The sequence below is a fragment of the Coregonus lavaretus genome, assembly GCF_964263955.1.
Source record: "Coregonus lavaretus genome assembly, contig: HAP1_SCAFFOLD_1003, whole genome shotgun sequence".
NCBI classification, from domain to species: Eukaryota; Metazoa; Chordata; class Actinopteri; order Salmoniformes; family Salmonidae; genus Coregonus; species Coregonus lavaretus.
This window is the reverse complement of record NW_028161048.1, coordinates 153,811-173,285: the sequence shown is the minus strand read 5'-3', so window position 1 is coordinate 173,285 and position 19,475 is coordinate 153,811. Positions and strand designations below refer to the sequence as shown.

The 19,475-nt window shown below is 42.3% G+C and overlaps 1 protein-coding gene across 1 annotated transcript in view; it reads left to right on the top strand.

The window, feature by feature from the left end:
* Window positions 1–755: 755 nt before the first annotated feature.
* Window positions 756–19,475, top strand: part of LOC311121158 (disco-interacting protein 2 homolog B-A-like) — a gene marked incomplete at its 5' end in the record, with an annotated part of 74,835 nt that continues 56,115 nt past the window's right edge. The window contains one exon of the mRNA XM_084195678.1: window positions 756–840. Coding sequence (XP_084051804.1) covers window positions 756–840 — 85 coding nt within the window. The remainder of the gene's footprint in view (window positions 841–19,475) is intronic.

Genomic DNA, 19,475 nt, shown 5'->3' with positions numbered 1-19,475 from the left:
TAAGTGAAAATTTGACTTCTGTGGAAGTTAGAATTTGCCTCTAAAATGTTGTTCCAGCCATAATTTGTGTGATGTTAGGATGTTCATCTTGTCATGAAATTGCAATAGTTGACTGACTAAAATCATGGACCATAGTTTCATAATCAGTAGCCCTGTCTGTGTTCAGTCAGTGGTGTGCGAAATGCTCTTAAACATTGTTGCCATACAGCAGGGTTCCACAACTGGCGTCCCGCGGGCCGGATTTGGCCCGTGGGTGGATTTATTTGGGCCCCAAAGTTTTCTGAGCAAAGAAACATTAAAAAAAACGTTTTTTGATAAATGTTTTCCTAAGTATTGCCACGCATAATAGAGAGACACGTAATCGTATACAAATGTAAGCAAGGTTTGAAATTATTGTTTTAGTCAAACATATCTGTTTGGGCTTCTTGCGGTCAATTTGCAGTCAACAAATTATTTGTAATATGTTCCGGCCCCCCCACCAACCGCTCAAGAAAATGTAGTTGATGATCCCGGCCATACAGTAACGCCAGGGGGAGCAAACAGTCTATTGATCTCATGCTCCAGTCACAACCATTAACATCATACATGGTCATGTGACAGATTCCTTTGGTGAGTTGTTCATCGCTTACGGTTATGGCGGTGTCAGGGAGTCGAAAGGATGGAGTACAATCTTGATTTCTGCTTTTCTCGTTGACTCAGGAACTTGTCACCACTTTTAATTTCTTTACATTCTACAACGTTTTATTCCTGCAACGATGGCGGACGGAGGCGTGGATATGTCGGCACTACCGAAAGAGGTCAGGGACCAATTGGCGGAGTTGGATTTGGAACTGTCCGAAGGTAAGGATTTTAACAGGGAAAAGGGAAAGAGAAAAAGGTGTTGTGTCCGTAAACGCTCCTATGACCCAGATAAAAACAATAACAATCACACGTACGGTGTCAGTGGTAAGAACTGCAGTCTATAACCGGGCTGGCACGACTCGGCTCGCGCTGCTATGTTGCTCCGGAGGATAAAAACACTGACCTATTTTATTGTCATTTGATTAGCTAATTAATGTAACCAAAATACTGTCGTTATTATTTTCGCCTGCAATGGCATAGTGTTGTTGAGTAATGAGAATATAGAGAGATGGCTATTTTATTGCATGAGGCTTTTGATATGGCTATGTATTAACTATATGATACCATAGTTTATGACTGGATGTTTTTTAATAGTTTTTTTTGTTTATTTATACTTTACATTATACTTACCATCAGAAGTAACCATAGCTCTCAACATTAACACACTCTTCCAATTTGCTTTGCAGGGTCAGTGCATTTTTCTCTAGTAACTAGGATATTAATTGCCTTCATGTCATTTGCTGTATCAAAAAGGAGACCATACAGGTTTTCCTCCCGTCATAGAAATTAGGTCAAGGCTCTCTTCCTCATCACATAGTAATTGTGTCTGTTTCTAAAGTGATAGTGTTGCTGAAATGATGCTGCTCTTTCCATAGGCCTACATCAAGGCAGTAGACTGCTAAGCTCTCTTGTTAATGTGGGAATGCAGCTTTTGCCTTGTTTTGACAAATGGCAGTGCTAAAAAGAAAAAGAAATAATATGGTGTTATGCAAGTCTCCTCCTTGGTGGGTGAATCACAGTATTGCTGGATCTGTGCCATGTGGTTCAAAGCGCCCAGGGGTGCATGAGTAATGTTATGTTTCAGCTTTGGAGAGGAAGGAGAGAGAATGTATGTATGGAAGAGTAGAGTCACCATTGGTGACTGACCGACTGAAGTCAATTCTCTCCCTGACTCTCCTCCCCTCTCTCCCCACTGTGTGAACATTGAATAATAGTACAGTTTCACACTGTGCCTTTTGAGCTCTTCTCAGTTTACCGCTGAAGCTCATGGCTCCATGGAGACATCCTGGACTCCAACTATCCAGGTCTCAGCCAGATACAGTTGGATGAAACTGCCGATCAGTGAAGAAGACCCTGTGTGGAGAAAAGTTTTCAAGGTCATTTTCCAAGGCCTCGATACTATTCCGCCACCGCCAGACCTTTGGTTGTGGGCCCTGGCACTTTTTCCATCAAATCTGCTGAATATAATTTCAAAATTTGTTTTATTTGAGACAAAAAAAAATGACCACCTGTAATAATAATTGCTTTCTGAAATGTCTCAAAGTAAGGCTATTAGGCTAACAAGAGAATCATAGTAGAATCAAACAGCCTGAGCACATCATCAAACACAGCCACCCTGGGATACAGCCACAGAGATGGCCTCTCAGTGGTTACAAACTAATCAAAACAACTCCCTCAAAACAACATGGTCTCAGAGCATTTCGTATTATTCTGTATGTAAATCCGAGACACTCCATTTAGTATGATATGTTACGGTTCGTATGGTATGTATTCATTTGTGGATGTCCATCATCCATTTTGTATGATATGTTGTGGTCCTCTGTAGCTCAGCTGGTAGAGCACGGCGCTTGTAATGCCAGGGTAGTGGGTTCGATCCCCGGGACCACCCATACACAAAAATGTATGCACGCATGACTGTAAGTCACTTTGGATAAAAGCGTCTGCTAAGTGGCATATTATTATTATATTATTATGTTACGAATTGCAACTCTTATAATATGTTACGAATTCCAATTTGTTGTGGCCAAAGTTAGCTAGGTAGCTAACACTAACATTAGCTAGCGCTAGGGGTTAGGGTTAAGGGTTAAGATTAGGGTTAGGGGAAGGGTTAGCTAACATGCTAAGTAGTTGCAAAGTGGCTAAAAAGTAGTTGCTAATTATCTAAAATGCTAAAGTTGTTCGTGATGAGATTCGAACACGCAACCTTTAGGTTGCTAGACGTTCATGTTATACGCCAACCCATCCACCCCGACCAACCACCCTCCTTTCGTTTTTGGCTTTAAGTAACCTATCTTATGTAACCATACCAAACGTAACATATCATACTAATTTGAGTTTCCCGGATTTACATTTACTGTTTTATGTCTAGCTCCCGAGTGGCGCAGTGGTCTAAGGCACTGCATCGCAGTGCTAGCTGTGCCACTAGAGATCCTTGTTCGAATCCAGGCTCTGTCGTAGCCGGCCGTGACCGGGAGACCCATGGGGCGGCGCACAATTGGCCCAGCGTCGTCCAGGGTAGGGGAGGGAATGGCCGGCAGGGATGTGGGTTTGTTTCCCATGGGGGGCCAGTATGAAAAAAATAAAAAATAAATAATGTATGCACTCACTAACTGTAAGTCGCTCTGGATAAGAGCGTCTGCTAAATGACTAAAAATGTAAAAAATGTAAAATGTAGCTGTTACTGAGACCAGTCTGCTCAAAAAGAAGTGTGAAATCTGTTTTATCTTGATCAAATAAATTAGATTGGGCTGTTTTATATGTCACAGGGCACTTCTGAAAAAGCCTGAGTGATGGAGAAGCCCTAATTCACTGTTACACACGGTGGGTGACCTCACTTCTACTTGACGGTGTGGCCTTGTTAATAATAGACAGCAATTAACAGTTTGGTTAGTGAGGGTTAGGAGGAGTGCTGCTCCGCTTAGGATCACACACACAGACGGAGAGAGAGAAAACAGACAGGAGTAGCTACAGTTGAAGTCGGAAGTTTACATACACCTTAGCCAAATAAATTTAAACTCAGTTTTTCACAATTCCTGACATTTAATCCTAGTAAAAATTCCCTGTCTTAGGTCAGTTAGGATCACCACTTTATTTTAAGAATGTGAAATGTCAGAATAATAGTAGAGAATGATTTATTTCAGCTTTAATTTCTTTCATCACATTCCCAGTGGGTCAGAAGTTTACATACACTCAATTAGTATTTGGTAGCATTGCCTTTAAATTGTTTAACTTGGGTCAAACGTTTTGGGTAGCCTTCCACAAGCTTCCCACAATAAGTTGGGTGAATTTTGGCCCATTCCTCCTGACAGTCAGGTTTGTAGGCTTCCTTGCTCGCACACGCTTTTTCAGTTCTGCCCACACATTTTCTATAGGATTGAGGTCTGGGCTTTGTGATGGCCACTCCAATACCTTGACTTTGTTGTCCTTAAGCCATTTTGCCACAACTTTGGAAGTATGCTTGGTGTCATTGTCCATTTGGAAGACCCATTTGCGACCAAGCTTTAACTTCCTGACTGATGTCTTGAGATGTTGCTTCAATATCTCCACATAATTTTCCTTCCTCATGGTGCCATCTATTTTTGTGAAGTTCACCAATCCCTCCTGCAGCAAAGCACCCCCACCGTGCTTCACGGTTGGGATGGTGTTCTTCAGCTTGCAAGCTACCCCCTTTTCCCTCCAAACATAATGATGGTCATTATGGTCAAACTGTTCTATTTTTGTTTCATCAGACCAGAGGACATTTCTATAAAAAGTATGATCTTTGTCCCCATGTGCAGTAGCAAACCATAGTCTGGCTTTTTTATGGTGGTTTTGGAGCAGAGGCTTCTTCCTTGCTGAGCAGCCTTTCAGGTTATGTCGATATAGGACTCGTTTTACTGTGGATATAGATACTTTTGTACCTGTTTCCTCCAGCATCTTCACAAGGTCCTTTGCTGTTGTTCTGGGATTGATTTGCACTTTTCGCACCAAAGTATGTTCATCTCTAGGAGACGGAACACGTCTCCGTCCTGAGCGGTATGACGGCTGTGTGGTCCCATGGTGTTTATACTTGCGTACTATTGTTTGTACAGATGAACGTGGTACCTTCAGGCGTTTGGAAATTGCTCACAAGGATGAACCAGACTTGTGGAGGTCTACAATTTTTTTCTGAGGTCTTGGCTGATTTCTTTTGATTTTCCCATGATGTCAAGCAAAGAGGCACTGAGTTTGAAGGTAGGCCTTCAAATACATCCACAGGTACACCTCCAATTGACAAATTATGTCAATTAGCCTATCAGAAGCTTCTAAAGCCATGACATCATTTTCTGGAATTTCCCAAGCTGTTTAAAGGCACAGTCAACTTAGTGTATGTAAACTTCTGACCCACTGGAATTGTGATACAGTGAATTATAATCTGTCTGTAAACAATTGTTGGATAAATTACTTGTGTCATGCACAAAGTAGATGTCCTAACCGACTTGCCAAAACATTAGTTTGTTAACAATACATTTGTGGAGTGCTTGAAAACGAGTTTTAATGACTCCAACCTAAGTGTATGTAAACTTCCGACTTCAACTGTATCTATTAATAATAATGGCATGGCACGGCACATTTTATGATATACTGCATACACAGACTGTCACTAGTTTTATGCTCTGTTTGCAAATCGAGTGGAAATGTTTTATGAGAGTGTGTCGTTGTGTGGCATACACTGGTTGTGGGATTTTTGTTGCTAGGTTTTTGTTGCTTTAGTGACTGAAGAGCTCAGCAGTAGTAGTAGGCCTATACAACTCTACTACTCAACTGTAAATGCCAGCTGTATGCTTATTGGTCAATTGTCCTCAGACATTTAGAGCAGTAGTTAATTACCCCTGATAAGACCTACCAGCTCCACGTGTAGGCCTACCCCTTGACAATCTCTGTAGATTTTTATTTTTTATTTTTATTTCACCTTTATTTAACCAGGTAAGCCAGTTGAGAACAAGTTCTCATTTACAACTGCGACCTGGCCAAGATAAAGAAAAGCAGTGCGATAAAAACAACAACAACACAGAGTTACATATGGGGTAAACAAAACATAAAGTCAAAAATATAACAGAAAATATATATACAGTGTGTGCGAATGTAGTAAATTCTGGAGGTAAGGCAATAAATAGGCCATAGTGCAAAATAGTTACAATTTCGTATTAACACTGGAATGATAATGTGCAAATAGAGATACTGGGGTGCAAATTAGCAAAATAAATAACAATATGGGGATGAGGTAGTTGGATGGGCTAATTACAGATGGGCTGTGTACAGATGCTGTGATCGGTAAGCTGCTCTGACAACTGACGCCTAAAGTTAGTGAGGGAGATAAGAGTCTTCAGCTTCAGAGATTTTTGCAGTTCGTTCCAGTCATTGGCAGCAGAGAGCTGGAAGGAATGGCGGCCAAAGGAGGTGTTGGCTTTGGGGATGACCAGTGAGATATACCTGCTGGAGTGCAGACTACGGGTGGGTGTTGCTATGGTGACCAGTGAGCTAAGATAAGACGGGGATTTGCCTAGCAGTGATTTATAGATGACCTGGAGCCAGTGGGTTTGGCGACGAATATGTAGTAAGGGCCAGCCAACAAGAGCGTACAGGTCACAATGGTGGGTAGTGTATGGGGCTTTGGTGACAAAACGGATGGCACTGTGATAGACTACATCCAATTTGCTGAGTAGAGGGTTGGAGGCTATTTTGTAAATGACATCGCCGAAGTCAAGGATCGGTAGGATAGTCCGTTTTACGTGGGCATGTTTGGCAGCATGAGTGAAGGAGGCTTTGTTGCGAAATAGGAAGCCGATTCTAGATCTAACTTTTGATTGGAAATGCTTAATGTGAGTCTGGAAGGAGAGTTTACAGTCTAACCAGACACCTAGGTATTTGTAGTTGTCCACATACTCTAGGTCAGACCCGCCGAGAGTAGTGATTCTAGTCGGGTGGGCGGGTGCAAGCAGCGTTCGGTTGAAGAGCATGCATTTAGTTTTACTAGTGTTTAAGAGCAGTTCGAGGCTACGGAAGGAGTGTTGTATGGCGTTGAAGCTCGTTTGGAGGTTTGTTAACACAGTGTCCAATGAAGGGCCAGATGTATACAAAATGGTGTCGTCCGCATAGAGGTGGATCCGAGCGTCACCAGCAACAAGAGCAACATCATTGATATACACAGAGAAAAGAGTCGGCCCGAGAATTGAACCCTGTGGCACCCCCATAGAGGCTGCCAGAGGTCCAGAAAACAGGCCCTCCGATTTGACACATTGAACTCTATCTGAGAAGTAGTTGGTGACCCAGGCGAGGCAGTCATTTGAGAAACCAAGGCTATTTAGTCTGCCAATAAGAATGCGGTGGTTGACAGAGTCGAAAGCCTTGGCCAGGTCGATGAAGACGGCTGCGCAGTACTGTCTTTTATCGATCGTGGTTATAATATTGTTTAGGACCTTGAGCGTGGCTGAGGTGCACCCATGACCAGCTCGGAAACCGGATTGCATAGCAGAGAAGGTACGGTGGGATTCAAAATGGTCGGTGATCTGTTTGTTAACTTGGCTTTCAAATACTTTCAAAAGGCAGGGCAGGATGGATATAGGTCTGTAACAGTTTGGATCTAGAGTGTCAGCCCCTTTTGAAGAGGGGGATGACTGCGGCAGCTTTCCAATCTCTGGGGATCTCAGACGTTACGAAAGAGAGGTTGAACAGGCTAGCAATAGGGGTTGCGACAATTTCGGCGGCAAATTTTAGAAAGAAATGGTCCAGATTGTCTAGCCCAGCTGATTTGTAGGGGTCCAGTTTTTTCAGCTCTTTCAGAACATCAGCTGTCTGAATTTGTGTAAAGGAGAAGCGGGGGGGGGGGGGGGGCATGGGCAAGTTGCAGCGGAGGGTGCAGACCTGGTGGCCGGGGTAGTGGTAGCCAGGTGGAAAGCATGGCCAGCCGTAGCAAAATGCTTGTTGAAATTCTCGATTATTGTAGATTTATCGGTGGTGACAGTGTTTCCTAGCCTCAGTGCAGTGGGCAGTTGGGAGGAGGTGCTCTTATTCTCCATGGACTTTACAGTGTCCCAAAATGTTTTGGAGTTAGTGCTACAGGATGCACATTTCTGTTTGAAAAAGCTAGCCTTTGCTTTCCTAACTGATTGTGTATATTGGTTCCTGACTTCCCTGAAAAGTTGCATATCGCGGGGGCTGTTCGATGCTAATGCAGTACGCCACAGGTTACATTAGCAGACAGTGTAGCCTTATTATAATGTAGCCTATATACTTGTTTATTAGGATACATAGTACTTTGAAAGATGAGTGTTGAAATGCCCTGTTGTAGTGTTATGGCTCAAGTATGAGGTGTTTGTTGATTCCCTCCCGTCAGCCCTGTAGCCCTCAGCTAGTCCACTGACTCCACTCACATACAGAATCCATTTGGAGCCCGAGCAGCACTTAACACCCATCGATTGATTCACCACAAAGAGAAGCCTTTCTCATTATTCCAGCCACACTGAGCCATGACCAGATGGCCGGACCAGAGTAGCCATGGTTGTAGTTCCATCAGCCTGCTGGTGGTTGTAGTTTAACTGTAGCTAGTATCGTACAGTAGATGAATTGGATCAGTTGGGACTGGAGTCAGTAAAGGCTTCAGTAGCACAGTAACTCAATAGAAATTCAACAACCCCAGTGCGGCCATCATTCAACTGAAAGTCTCTGTCACAGTGGGGAAGGGAGGACGACATGGTGTACTGTACATCCAACAGTCTTTGCCCCACTCATGTCAAAGCTGTTACTGTAAGCACATAGCCTACACTCTACTATCTATGTTTTGGGAAGTACTTTATCAGTATTATGCACCAAAACACATCATCATCTATTTTAATGGACTGCCAGTACATTTCCATTAAATGGAGTTGTAGCAGTCTATTCGGAGTCTTCTTAATGTTTCTCATGCATATCCTTTACATTTCTAACAATCAGCCCATTGTTGTCACTCTGTCCCAAAGATGGGACTCCCATGGCAACAAATATAGGAAATATGCACCATAGCAGTGGTGGTGCATTGTGTGTGTGCGTGGTGGGTGCGTGTTAAAGGGATACATCGCAGATACCCATAGACTTCCAGTTATTGCGCTAACGCTAGTTAGCATTAGCTTGCGAAACTGCCTCTTACTTCCTTCATACTGGACACAGAGACATAAACATGGTATCCACAAGTTCATCTGACTCTGGGGAAGTAGATCAAGGGCCTCATTGCCAAAATCCCGAAATATCCCTTTAAGGTCTCCACTACACCCAGCTCTACCCCGGTGACTGTGGGGACACAATGGTAGCCATTGAGAGGATCAAAGCCATGCTGGCTGGAAGCTCGGCTGGAATTCAAAACGCTCAACCACAACCCTTGGTGTGTTTTTAAGCTGCTCAAATGAACTGTGTGTGCGTGTGTGTGTGAAAGTGAGCTAGCTGTACAGTTACTGTAAGTATGCCTACACACACACTCATACTCATTCTCTCTCGCTCTCTCTTTCTCTCTCACTCACTCACTCTCACGTGCGTGTGCACACACAGACACACACACACACAAACACACACACACACACACACACACACACACACACACACACACACACACACACACACACACACACACACACACACACACACACGTGCCCCTTTGCCTGGTTTTGGTGTCTCCCTGCCTGGTCTGCAAGGCCTGTGTGTGTGTATAGTATGGTGTAAGTGGTGTAATGCTCTGATAAGAGCTGAGTGAATGGGATTCCCTTTGGCTTTGCTCTGAGCCCTGTCTCTGTCTCAGTGTGGACTGTAGTGACTTGTGTGTGTTTGTCCAGTCGTGTGTGTTTGTCCAGTCGTGTGTGTGTGCACTTTCTGTTGATGTGAGGAGGAGAGGCAGGTTTTTCAGCACAGCAGCCTGTTCCGTGCTGAGTGGAGAGCGGGAAAAAGAGAGAGACAGTTGGAGTTGGGGGAGAGAGAAAGAGAGAGATTACGGTCGTGTCTGCGTCTCCCAATCTAGGTCACAGAGCATCAGGAGGCAACACGCCTGGCTCATTTAGCCCTCTGAGTCACAGTGGGCCAGTACTGCTGCTGGGGATCTCTCTATCCCTCACTCATCCTCTCTCTCTCTCTGTCACTCATTCCGTCTTTCTCTATCTCTACACCTGGTATGCTTTCTCTATGGCTCTCTCCTTTCTCAGCCTTTCTCTCCTTCCTACCCTTGCACGTCATTACCATAAACAAGGCAGTGTAGAATGGGGGCTGTGTGTATGACTGTAACAGTGTGTGTGTGTTTTTGTATGTGCACGTCGGGGATTGTAGGCTAAATGTAGCTTCCGCGTCAGTGCCTTCACAGTGTGATGGCCACAGACACACACAGGGCAGGAAGATGCTTCAGCCTATCCATTGAAAAGCTCAGTAACGACCAATAGAGAAGGAAGCACAGATTCAGTGTGTGGAACATATTGTGGAAAAACATTTTTATATGATAGAAATGTCCAGGGGAGTTATCTTAGAGAGAGAGAGAGAGAGAGAATCAGTTATAGAACCCATTGCGCTTTATGGTTGTGAGGTCAAAAATATCCCCCGTGTACAACGTAAAACACCAAATAATGCATACACAGCAGAATTAGGCCGATACCCGCTAATTATCAAACTCCAGAAAAGAGCTGTTAAATTCTACAACTACCTAAAAGGAAGCAATTCCCAAACCTTCCATAACAAAGCCATCACCTACAGAGAGATGAACCCGGAGAAGAGTCTCCTAAGCAAGCTGGTCCTGGGGCTCAGACTGTAGGCAGACCTGGCTCTCAAGAGAAGGCAAGCAAAACTGCCCACAAAATGAGGTGGAAACTGACTTGCACTTCCTAACCTCCTGCCAAATGACCAAACTTGCTAACTGCCTGGTACTCAGCACTCTATTGTCCCTCTAATCACTCAGACATCAATGCAAATGTAATCAAAAATCTAATCAAACACTTCATGAGAGCCCATGAGCTCATGTTGCACAACATTTCAATAGGCTATGCAAGTGCGTGAGAAAAGAGTGATGGCCTCTATTAAAAAGAGGAGGATCCCATCAGCTTTCTATAGGCTAGGCCTACTATATTTATTTCTCAACCTTCCTAATATTAAGCACATTGCTTCTCTTTACAACAGGAGTATAGCCTACCTGGCTGGCATGAAAATGAACCACGGGAAAAGTGTCCTCCATTCGCCAGTTAAGTGCATAGATGACATGTTTTTTTTCCCTCCGCTGTCCCTTTTTCGAAACAGGTGAATGATAACGGTCCATTCTAAATCAAAACAAATTTCACAGATATATTATTTAGTATATGTAAAGACAAGATTAAATCAAGAATAGTGTGATGGGTGACAATATTAGCCTATCACTTGTGAATGATATATTATAACTTGTGAATGATGCCAAGCTTAACGCTAACAGCGCATGCTTTTTTTGGCGACTTTTTCAAATCATAGTCGCACACCTCATGTAGCCTAGCCCATAGGACTATATGTTTTGATAAGGTTTGTATCACAACTAAAGTTACCAAAAAACTTCTTAAAATGAAGCACATTAATCCGCTTTACAAGGGCCTAACTGTCATACATAAGCAGCCCGTGAGTTTCAAGTTTGGGGAAGACAATTTTCACCATAAAAATGCACCTTTATAATAAAAGCATTAAATGCATAATTGCATTTGTGTTCACTTTAGAGAATGGTGTTTTCCTAAGCTAAACGTTCTCATCAGTTGCGTCAGCCTCATTGCTTAAAACAGGTTTTTTGATGCTAGTGGTTGTATTAATTTGGGATCTATCGCATCCCACAACTGTCCCAGACTATGTTTGGAATATTTATTTCTCGCACAGAATAGAATAGGTTAACTTTTGTACTATGGGGGATAGTAGATTGACATAGGCTAGTGCTTTTGCTGTTCGTTAGGCCTACTCATCTTGTTGGCTGACGAAAAGTAAATGTGGATTGTTCTTCCAATATATTCAATATGCGCCTCGGAATTGGATAAGGATGCGCTCTGTTGCGTCCCCGATGTGTCGGCCTTCACTTGTAGCCTGTGAAACAGACCCGATCACGTGATGGAGAGCCATGTGAGTGAGAGGTGCTTTGGCACGCAGTGGGGAGAAGGGAATTATAATTATTATATTCAGCCCAAGGGCACAACGGCCACTGGCCGCAAAAGGCATGGATTTTTTTAGGGGGATTATGGCCACAAAGGGAATGCAGCCTGGAAATTCGTGACATTATCAAGTGCTTGTCAAATTGTGAATGAGAGACTAATGAAGTGTGTACAGCCTGCGCAAAAGAAACAAAGCAGAGCTCATGCCTTTCTTGTGACTTTTTTCAAATCATCATTAGAGTCGCATCATGCACCCTTAGAATGTATTAAAAATCAAAACATATAGCCCATCATTTGTATCACAACTAAAGTTACATTAATAACTGTAAATTTAGCATATAGGAGTATTTCTATAATTTCTATAATGAATATGAATTCGGAGGACAGAAATGATTAAATATTAAAGCATTAGACCTATCACTAAAATCTTCAGTCTGGTTCTCTAGCAAATTAGTAAGATTGTCTCACCCAATGTTCAACAATGGCCTTTTTCCCTTTATTCAGATTACAACCTCTCACTTTCAGTTATTTGAAAAGGAAATCATCTCCCAAATATCCCAGCTTGTAGCGCCGTGCTCTACAAGCTGGTAGAGCACGGCGCTTGTAACGCCAAGGTAGTGGGTTCGATCCCCGGGACCACCCATACACAAAAAATAATAATAATTATGCACGCATGACTGTAAGTCGCTTTGGATAAAAGCGTCTGCTAAATGGCATATTATATCACTATTTCTAAAACAAGCCATAGAATGTTGGTTGCAATTTCAATTTAATCCTCCAGAAACGACAGAACAAGTAATGCAACAAATATTGTGGTTAAACTCAAATATACTAATTGATAAAAACCATAAAAAAAAATATATCATAGGTAGGACTGGTGGAGTTAGTTATGTCGCACATGCAGCTAACAAAAACATATAGAAATCTGCTCTACCCAAAATTACAACCAAATAATTGCAGCATTACCGCAAAAATGGAAGAGGAAAGTGGAAGGGGGAAAAAGTAAGGAACTTGTCTGTAGGCCCTGCATTAAAGAATAATTGGTTAAAGAAAATTGTGATAAATAAAAAAGTATACCAGTTTCATTTAAGGACCAAAGGATTGACAGCTGTCCCATATAGATTGCAAAATAGTTGGGAAGAGATTTTTGACGTACCGATTCCATGGCATAGTGTTTATGAACTGATGCGCAAAACGACGCCGGATTCAAAACTTATAACTTTTCAATTTAAATTATTATATAAAATTCTTGCTTTCAATAGAATGTTATTTATATGGGGGATACAATCTTCCTAGCTCTGCAGATTTTGCTGCGAAGAGACAGAATCATTAGATAATTTGTTTTGGTACTGTCCATTTGTAGCTTGTTTTTGGATACAGGTCCAGGAATGGCTAAAGGATTGCAATACAGTGGGAGAAAAAAGTATTTAGTCAGCCACCAATTGTGCAAGTTCTCCCACTTAAAAAGATGAGAGAGGCCTGTAATTTTCATCATAGGTACATGTCAACTATGACAGACAAAATGAGAAAAAAAATCCAGAAAATCACATTGTAGGATTTTTAATGAATTTATTTGCAAATTATGGTGGAAAATAAGTATTTGGTCACCTACAAACAAGCAAGATTTCTGGCTCTCACAGACCTGTAACTTCTTCTTTAAGAGGCTCCTCTGTCCTCCACTCGTTACCTGTATTAATGGCACCTGTTTGAACTTGTTATCAGTATAAAAGACACCTGTCCACAACCTCAAACAGTCACACTCCAAACTCCACTATGGCCAAGACCAAAGAGCTGTCAAAGGACACCAGAAACAAAATTGTAGACCTGCACCAGGCTGGGAAGACTGAATCTGCAATAGGTAAGCGGCTTGGTTTGAAGAAATCAACTGTGGGAGCAATTATTAGGAAATGGATTACATACAAGACCACTGATAATCTCCCTCGATCTGGGGCTCCACGCAAGATCTCACCCCGTGGGGTCAAAATGATCACAAGAACGGTGAGCAAAAATCCCAGAACCACACGGGGTACCTAGTGAATGACCTGCAGAGAGCTGGGACCAAAGTAACAAAGCCTACCATCAGTAACACACTACGCCGCCAGGGACTCAAATCCTGCAGTGCCAGACTTGTCCCCCTGCTTAAGCCAGTACATGTCCAGGCCCGTCTGAAGTTTGCTAGAGTGCATTTGGATGATCCAGAAGAGGATTGGGAGAATGTCATATGGTCAGATGAAACCAAAATATAACTTTTTGGTAAAAACTCAACTCGTCGTGTTTGGAGGACAAAGAATGCTGAGTTGCATCCAAAGAACACCATACCTACTGTGAAGCATGGGGGTGGAAACATCATGCTTTGGGGCTGTTTTTCTGCAAAGGGACCAGGACGACTGATCCGTGTAAAGGAAAGAATGAATGGGGCCATGTATCGTGAGATTTTGAGTGAAAACCTCCTTCCATCAGCAAGGGCATTGAAGATGAAACGTGGCTGGGTCTTTCAGCATGACAATGATCCCAAACACACTGCCCGGGCAACGAAGGAGTGGCTTCGTAATAAGCATTTCAAGGTCCTGGAGTGGCCTAGCCAGTCTCCAGATCTCAACCCCATAGAAAATCTTTGGAGGGAGTTGAAAGTCTGTGTTGCCCAGCGACAGCCCCAAAACATCACTGCTCTAGAGGAGATCTGCATGGAGGAATGGGCCAAAATACCAGCAACAGTGTGTGAAAACCTTGTGAAGACTTACAGAAAACGTTTGACCTGTGTCATTGCCAACAAAGGGTATATAACAAAGTATTGAGAAACTTTTGTTATTGACCAAATACTTATTTTCCACCATAATTTGCAATTAAATTCATTAAAAATCCTACAATGTGATTTTCTGGATTTATTTTTCTCATTTTGTCTGTCATAGTTGACGTGTACTTATGATGAAAATTACAGGCCTCTCTCATCTTTTTAAGTGGGAGAATTTGCACAATTGGTGGCTGACTAAATACTTCCCCCCCCCACTGTATTTACCTGGAGCTAACCCGGCAGATAGCACTACTGGGTGATCTGAAATGTCATAGTCAATCGATCAATAATATAATAATACTTTTAGCAAAAATGTTTATTTTCAGTTTACAATCTGTAGAAACAATGAGAATAGAAGGGTTCAGAACCTTTGTAAAACATCACAGTACAGTTGAAAAATATATGGCAAATAGAAATCCAATATGGATGGTGTTAAGAGATAGATGGGTGGTGTTGAATGGAGTTGAAGGATGGGACTAATAACAACTAATAACAACAAGATAACTAATGTAAAGCATACTGTGTCCATAATAAATATATAGGTTATAGGTTGAGAGCTTTTGTGAAAGAGCACAGTTAGAAAGATATGGCATATAGAAGCAAACGGATGGACATCATGTAAATGATCGGAGAGGTTGATGGTAGAGGAAGTTCATGAGTAAAAACAAACAAAATAGAATTATTGTAAAATTGACTGTGTCCATAAAATGTATATAGTATGTATAAGCTGGAAGTAGAGGCCTAAGCATTGTTGTTCACTATTTTACTCCAATTAGGGAAGGGGTGGTGGGGTTGGAATGTAATAAAGGGAAATATATTTTTAAAAAGGATATATGTATGTATATGTATTCATATACAGTGGGGAGAACAAGTATTTGATACTCTGCCGATTTTGCAGGTTTTCCTACTTACAAAGCATGTAGAGGTCTGTAATTTTTATCATAGGTACACTTCAACTGTGAGAGGCGGAATCTAAAACAAAAAACCTGAAAATCACATTGTATGATTTTTAAGTAATTGTTTTGCATTTTATTGCATGACATAAGTATTTGATACTTGATCAGAAAAGCAGAACTTAATATTTGGTACAGAAAACTTTGTTTGCAATTACAGAGATCATACGTTTCCTGTAGGTCTTCACCAGGTTTGCACACACTGCAGCAGGGATTTTGGCCCACTCCTCCATACAGACCTTCTCCAGATCCTTCAGGTTTCGGGGCTGTCGCTGGGCAATACGGACTTTCAGCTCCCTCCAAATATTTTCTATTGGGTTCAGGTCTGGAGACTGGCTAGGCCACTCCAGGACCTTGAGATGCTTCTTACGGAGCCACTCCTTAGTTGCCCTGGCTGTGTGTTTCGGGTCGTTGTCATGCTGGAAGACCCAGCCACGACCCATCTTCAATGCTCTTACTGAGGGAAGGAGGTTGTTGGCCAAGATCTCGCGATACATGGCCCCATCCATCCTCCCCTCAATATGGTGCAGTCGTCCTGTCCCCTTTGCAGAAAAGCATCCCCAAAGAATGATGTTTCCACCTCCATGCTTCACGGTTGGGATGGTGTTCTTGGGGTTGTACTCATCCTTCTTCTTCCTCCAAACACGGCGAGTGGAGTTTAGACCAAAAAGCTCTATTTTTGTCTCATCAGACCACATGACCTTCTCCCATTCCTCCTCTGGATCATCCAGATGGTCATTGGCAAACTTCAGATGGGCCTGGACATGCGCTGGCTTGAGCAGGGGGACCTTGCGTGCGCTGCAGGATTTTAATCCATGACGGCGTAGTGTGTTACTAATGGTTTTCTTTGAGACTGTGGTCCCAGCTCTCTTCAGGTCATTGACCAGGTCCTGCCGTGTAGTTCTGGGCTGATCCCTCACCTTCCTCATGATCATTGATGCCCCACGAGGTGAGATCTTGCATGGAGCCCCAGACCGAGGGTGATTGACCGTCATCTTGAACTTCTTCCATTTTCTAATAATTGCGCCAACAGTTGTTACCTTCTCACCAAGCTGCTTGCCTATTGTCCTGTAGCCCATCCCAGCCTTGTGCAGGTCTACAATTGTATCCCTGATGTTCTTACACAGCTCTCTCGTCTTGGCCATTGTGGAGAGGTTGGAGTCTGTTTGATTGAGTGTGTGGACAGGTGTCTTTTTGGCAGTGTATCAAATACTTTTTCTCCCCACTGTATATATATATTCAAACACATGAATACATATACATACATATATATACACATATCCTTTTTAAATATATATATATGCGAGAGAAAAAACATGGGGGATTTTTAAAAAGCATGTAGGAGTACATGTTTCTTTGTTAACCGCTCAACACAGAATAGCCGTATGTGCGCACTCCCTGTCACGGATTCTGCCGAGGCTGCCTATCCTCCTTGCTCGGGCAGGCTGCGGCGTTCGTCGTCACCGGAATACTAGCTGCTGCCGATCTATGTTATATGTGTCTATGTTGCACCTGTTGTCTAGGTCACACAACTGTTTCCCATTTGTGTAATCACGCCTACCCTATTTAACCCAGTGGCTCCCCATGTGTCTTGTGCGTGGTTGTTTTTCGTTTGTGTGTCGTTTGGTGAGCGGGTTAGTTCCTTCCTGCGTGAAGGTATTAATGTGTTGTTTTCCTTTACTCAAGTTCAGTAAAGTACGTTTCCTCGAGTTCTGTGTCCTGCACCTGACTTCGATCCACCGCATTACACTGACACTCGTTACAGTCCCTCAAATCATTTGGAGAAAATATCCTTTCTATTTAATTCAGCTATGTTCGATTATATTCTTCATATTATAAAATAATATAAAATAATGCCACGGAATTCTAAGGAAATCTTGTCTGCTAAATTAACTAGTATAGCCCACAGCCATATGTCATAGCCAGATCAGGGCCAAACACAAGGACAATGCAGAGTATTCTATTCTGTTCTTCTGAAATAGACTACATTTTCTTCAAATCATGTTTCTTTAGACCTGTCTAAAATAAATAATGGATTTATTTATTGTGATGATGTAGGCTATATTACATGGATTTATTAGACTTTTTAAAATGTAAATGTTCCAAAGGTCTGCATCAGTGGCTTGTAGGCTATGCGTTGAAGCCAGGAAATGCTACCTGTGTTTATGTTAATTAACGGTCAATTACCATGAGACCAGCAGTTATTTGCTTGACAATCACCGGCTGACAAAATTTCATGACAGCCCTAGCCATCACAGCAGCAAGATTTGTGACCTGTTGCCACAAGAAAAGGGCAACCAGTGAAGAAAAAATACCATTGTAACTACAACCCATTTTGTACTTGAACTATTTGCACATCGCTGCAACGCTGTATACAGCCATAATGACATTTGAAAATGTCTCTATGCCTTTGGAACTTTTGTGAGTGTAATGTTTACTGTAATTTTTTTGTTTATTTAACTTTTGTTTATTATCTATTTCACTTGCTTTGGCAATGGAAACATAATTTATGTTTCGCATGCAGAGAGAGAAAGAGCGAGCAATGTAAACATGTTTCCCATGCCAATAAAGCCCTTAAATTGAATTGAGAGAGATTAGCCATGAGCCCAGGTCACTGGTGTACTCTGAATTATTGAACAGAACTGAGTGGATTCTGCCGCAGTACACTGAGTTAATCTGCAGATCCCATACCTTCACATCAATGAGCCTACTGTGCCTGTTAGCGTTAGCGAATGTTTATTCCGCATTACAGTATACAGTCTAAGTACTTTACAGTGTGAATTGTAGGCCAACACGGCATTAGTTTAGTGTTGTAGGCCTAGAGCATGACTTAGCATTAGCAGTCTCAGACAGTGCATGGCATGATGAATGCTACATGTATGGCACATATAATAATAGATAGATAGATACATAATTGGATTAAGAGACCTGCCTCCCCCTCCTCCACCCACAGACAGACAGACATGAAATTTTGTCAGCCGGTGATTGTCAAGTAAATAAGGGCGGCAGGTAGCTTAGTGGTTAAGAGCGTTGTACCAGTAACCGAAAGGTCGCTGGTTCTAATCCCCAAGCCGACTAGGTGAAAAATCTGTCGATGTGCCCTTGAGCAAGGCACTTAACCCTAATTGCTCCTGTAAGTCGCTCTGGATAAGAGCGTCTGCTAAATGACCAATTTATTATTTATTTTATTTATAGATCAACCGCTGGCACGGCCTATTGGGGATTATAGTCAGACAGTCTTGCCTGAGGGATGGCCACTGATGATCATTTTCAAATGTCATTATGGCTATATACAGTGTTGGAGCGATGTGCAAATAGTTCAAGTACAAAATGGGTTGTAGTTACAATGGTATTTGTTCTTCACTGGTTGCCCTTTTCTTGTGGCAACAGGTCACAAATCTTGCTGCTGTGATGGCTAGGGCTGTCATGAAATTTTGTCAGCCGGTGATTGTCAAGCAAATAACTGCTGGTCTCATGGTAATTGACCGTTAATTAACATAAACACATGTAGCATTTCCTGTCTTCCCCGCATAGCCTACAAGCCACTGATGCAGACCTTTGGAACATTTACATTTGAAAAAGTCTAATAAATCCATGTAATATAGCCTACACCATCACAATAAATAAATCCATTATTTATTTTAGACAGGTCTAAAGAAACATGATTTGAAGAAAATGTAGTCTGTTTCAGAAGAACAGAATAGAATACTCTGCATTGTCCTTGTGTTTGGCCCTGATCTGGCTATGCCATATGGCTGTGGGCTATACTAGTTCATTTAGCAGACAAGATTTCCTTAGAATTCCGTGGCATTATTTTATATTATTTTATAATATGAAGAATATAATCGAACATAGCTGCCTCCCCCTCCTCCACCCACAGACAGACAGATCAACCGCTGGCACGGCCTATTGGGGATTATAGTCAGACAGTCTTGCCTGAGGGATGGCCACTGATGATCACCCCCCCCACCCCACCCCACACACACTCACACT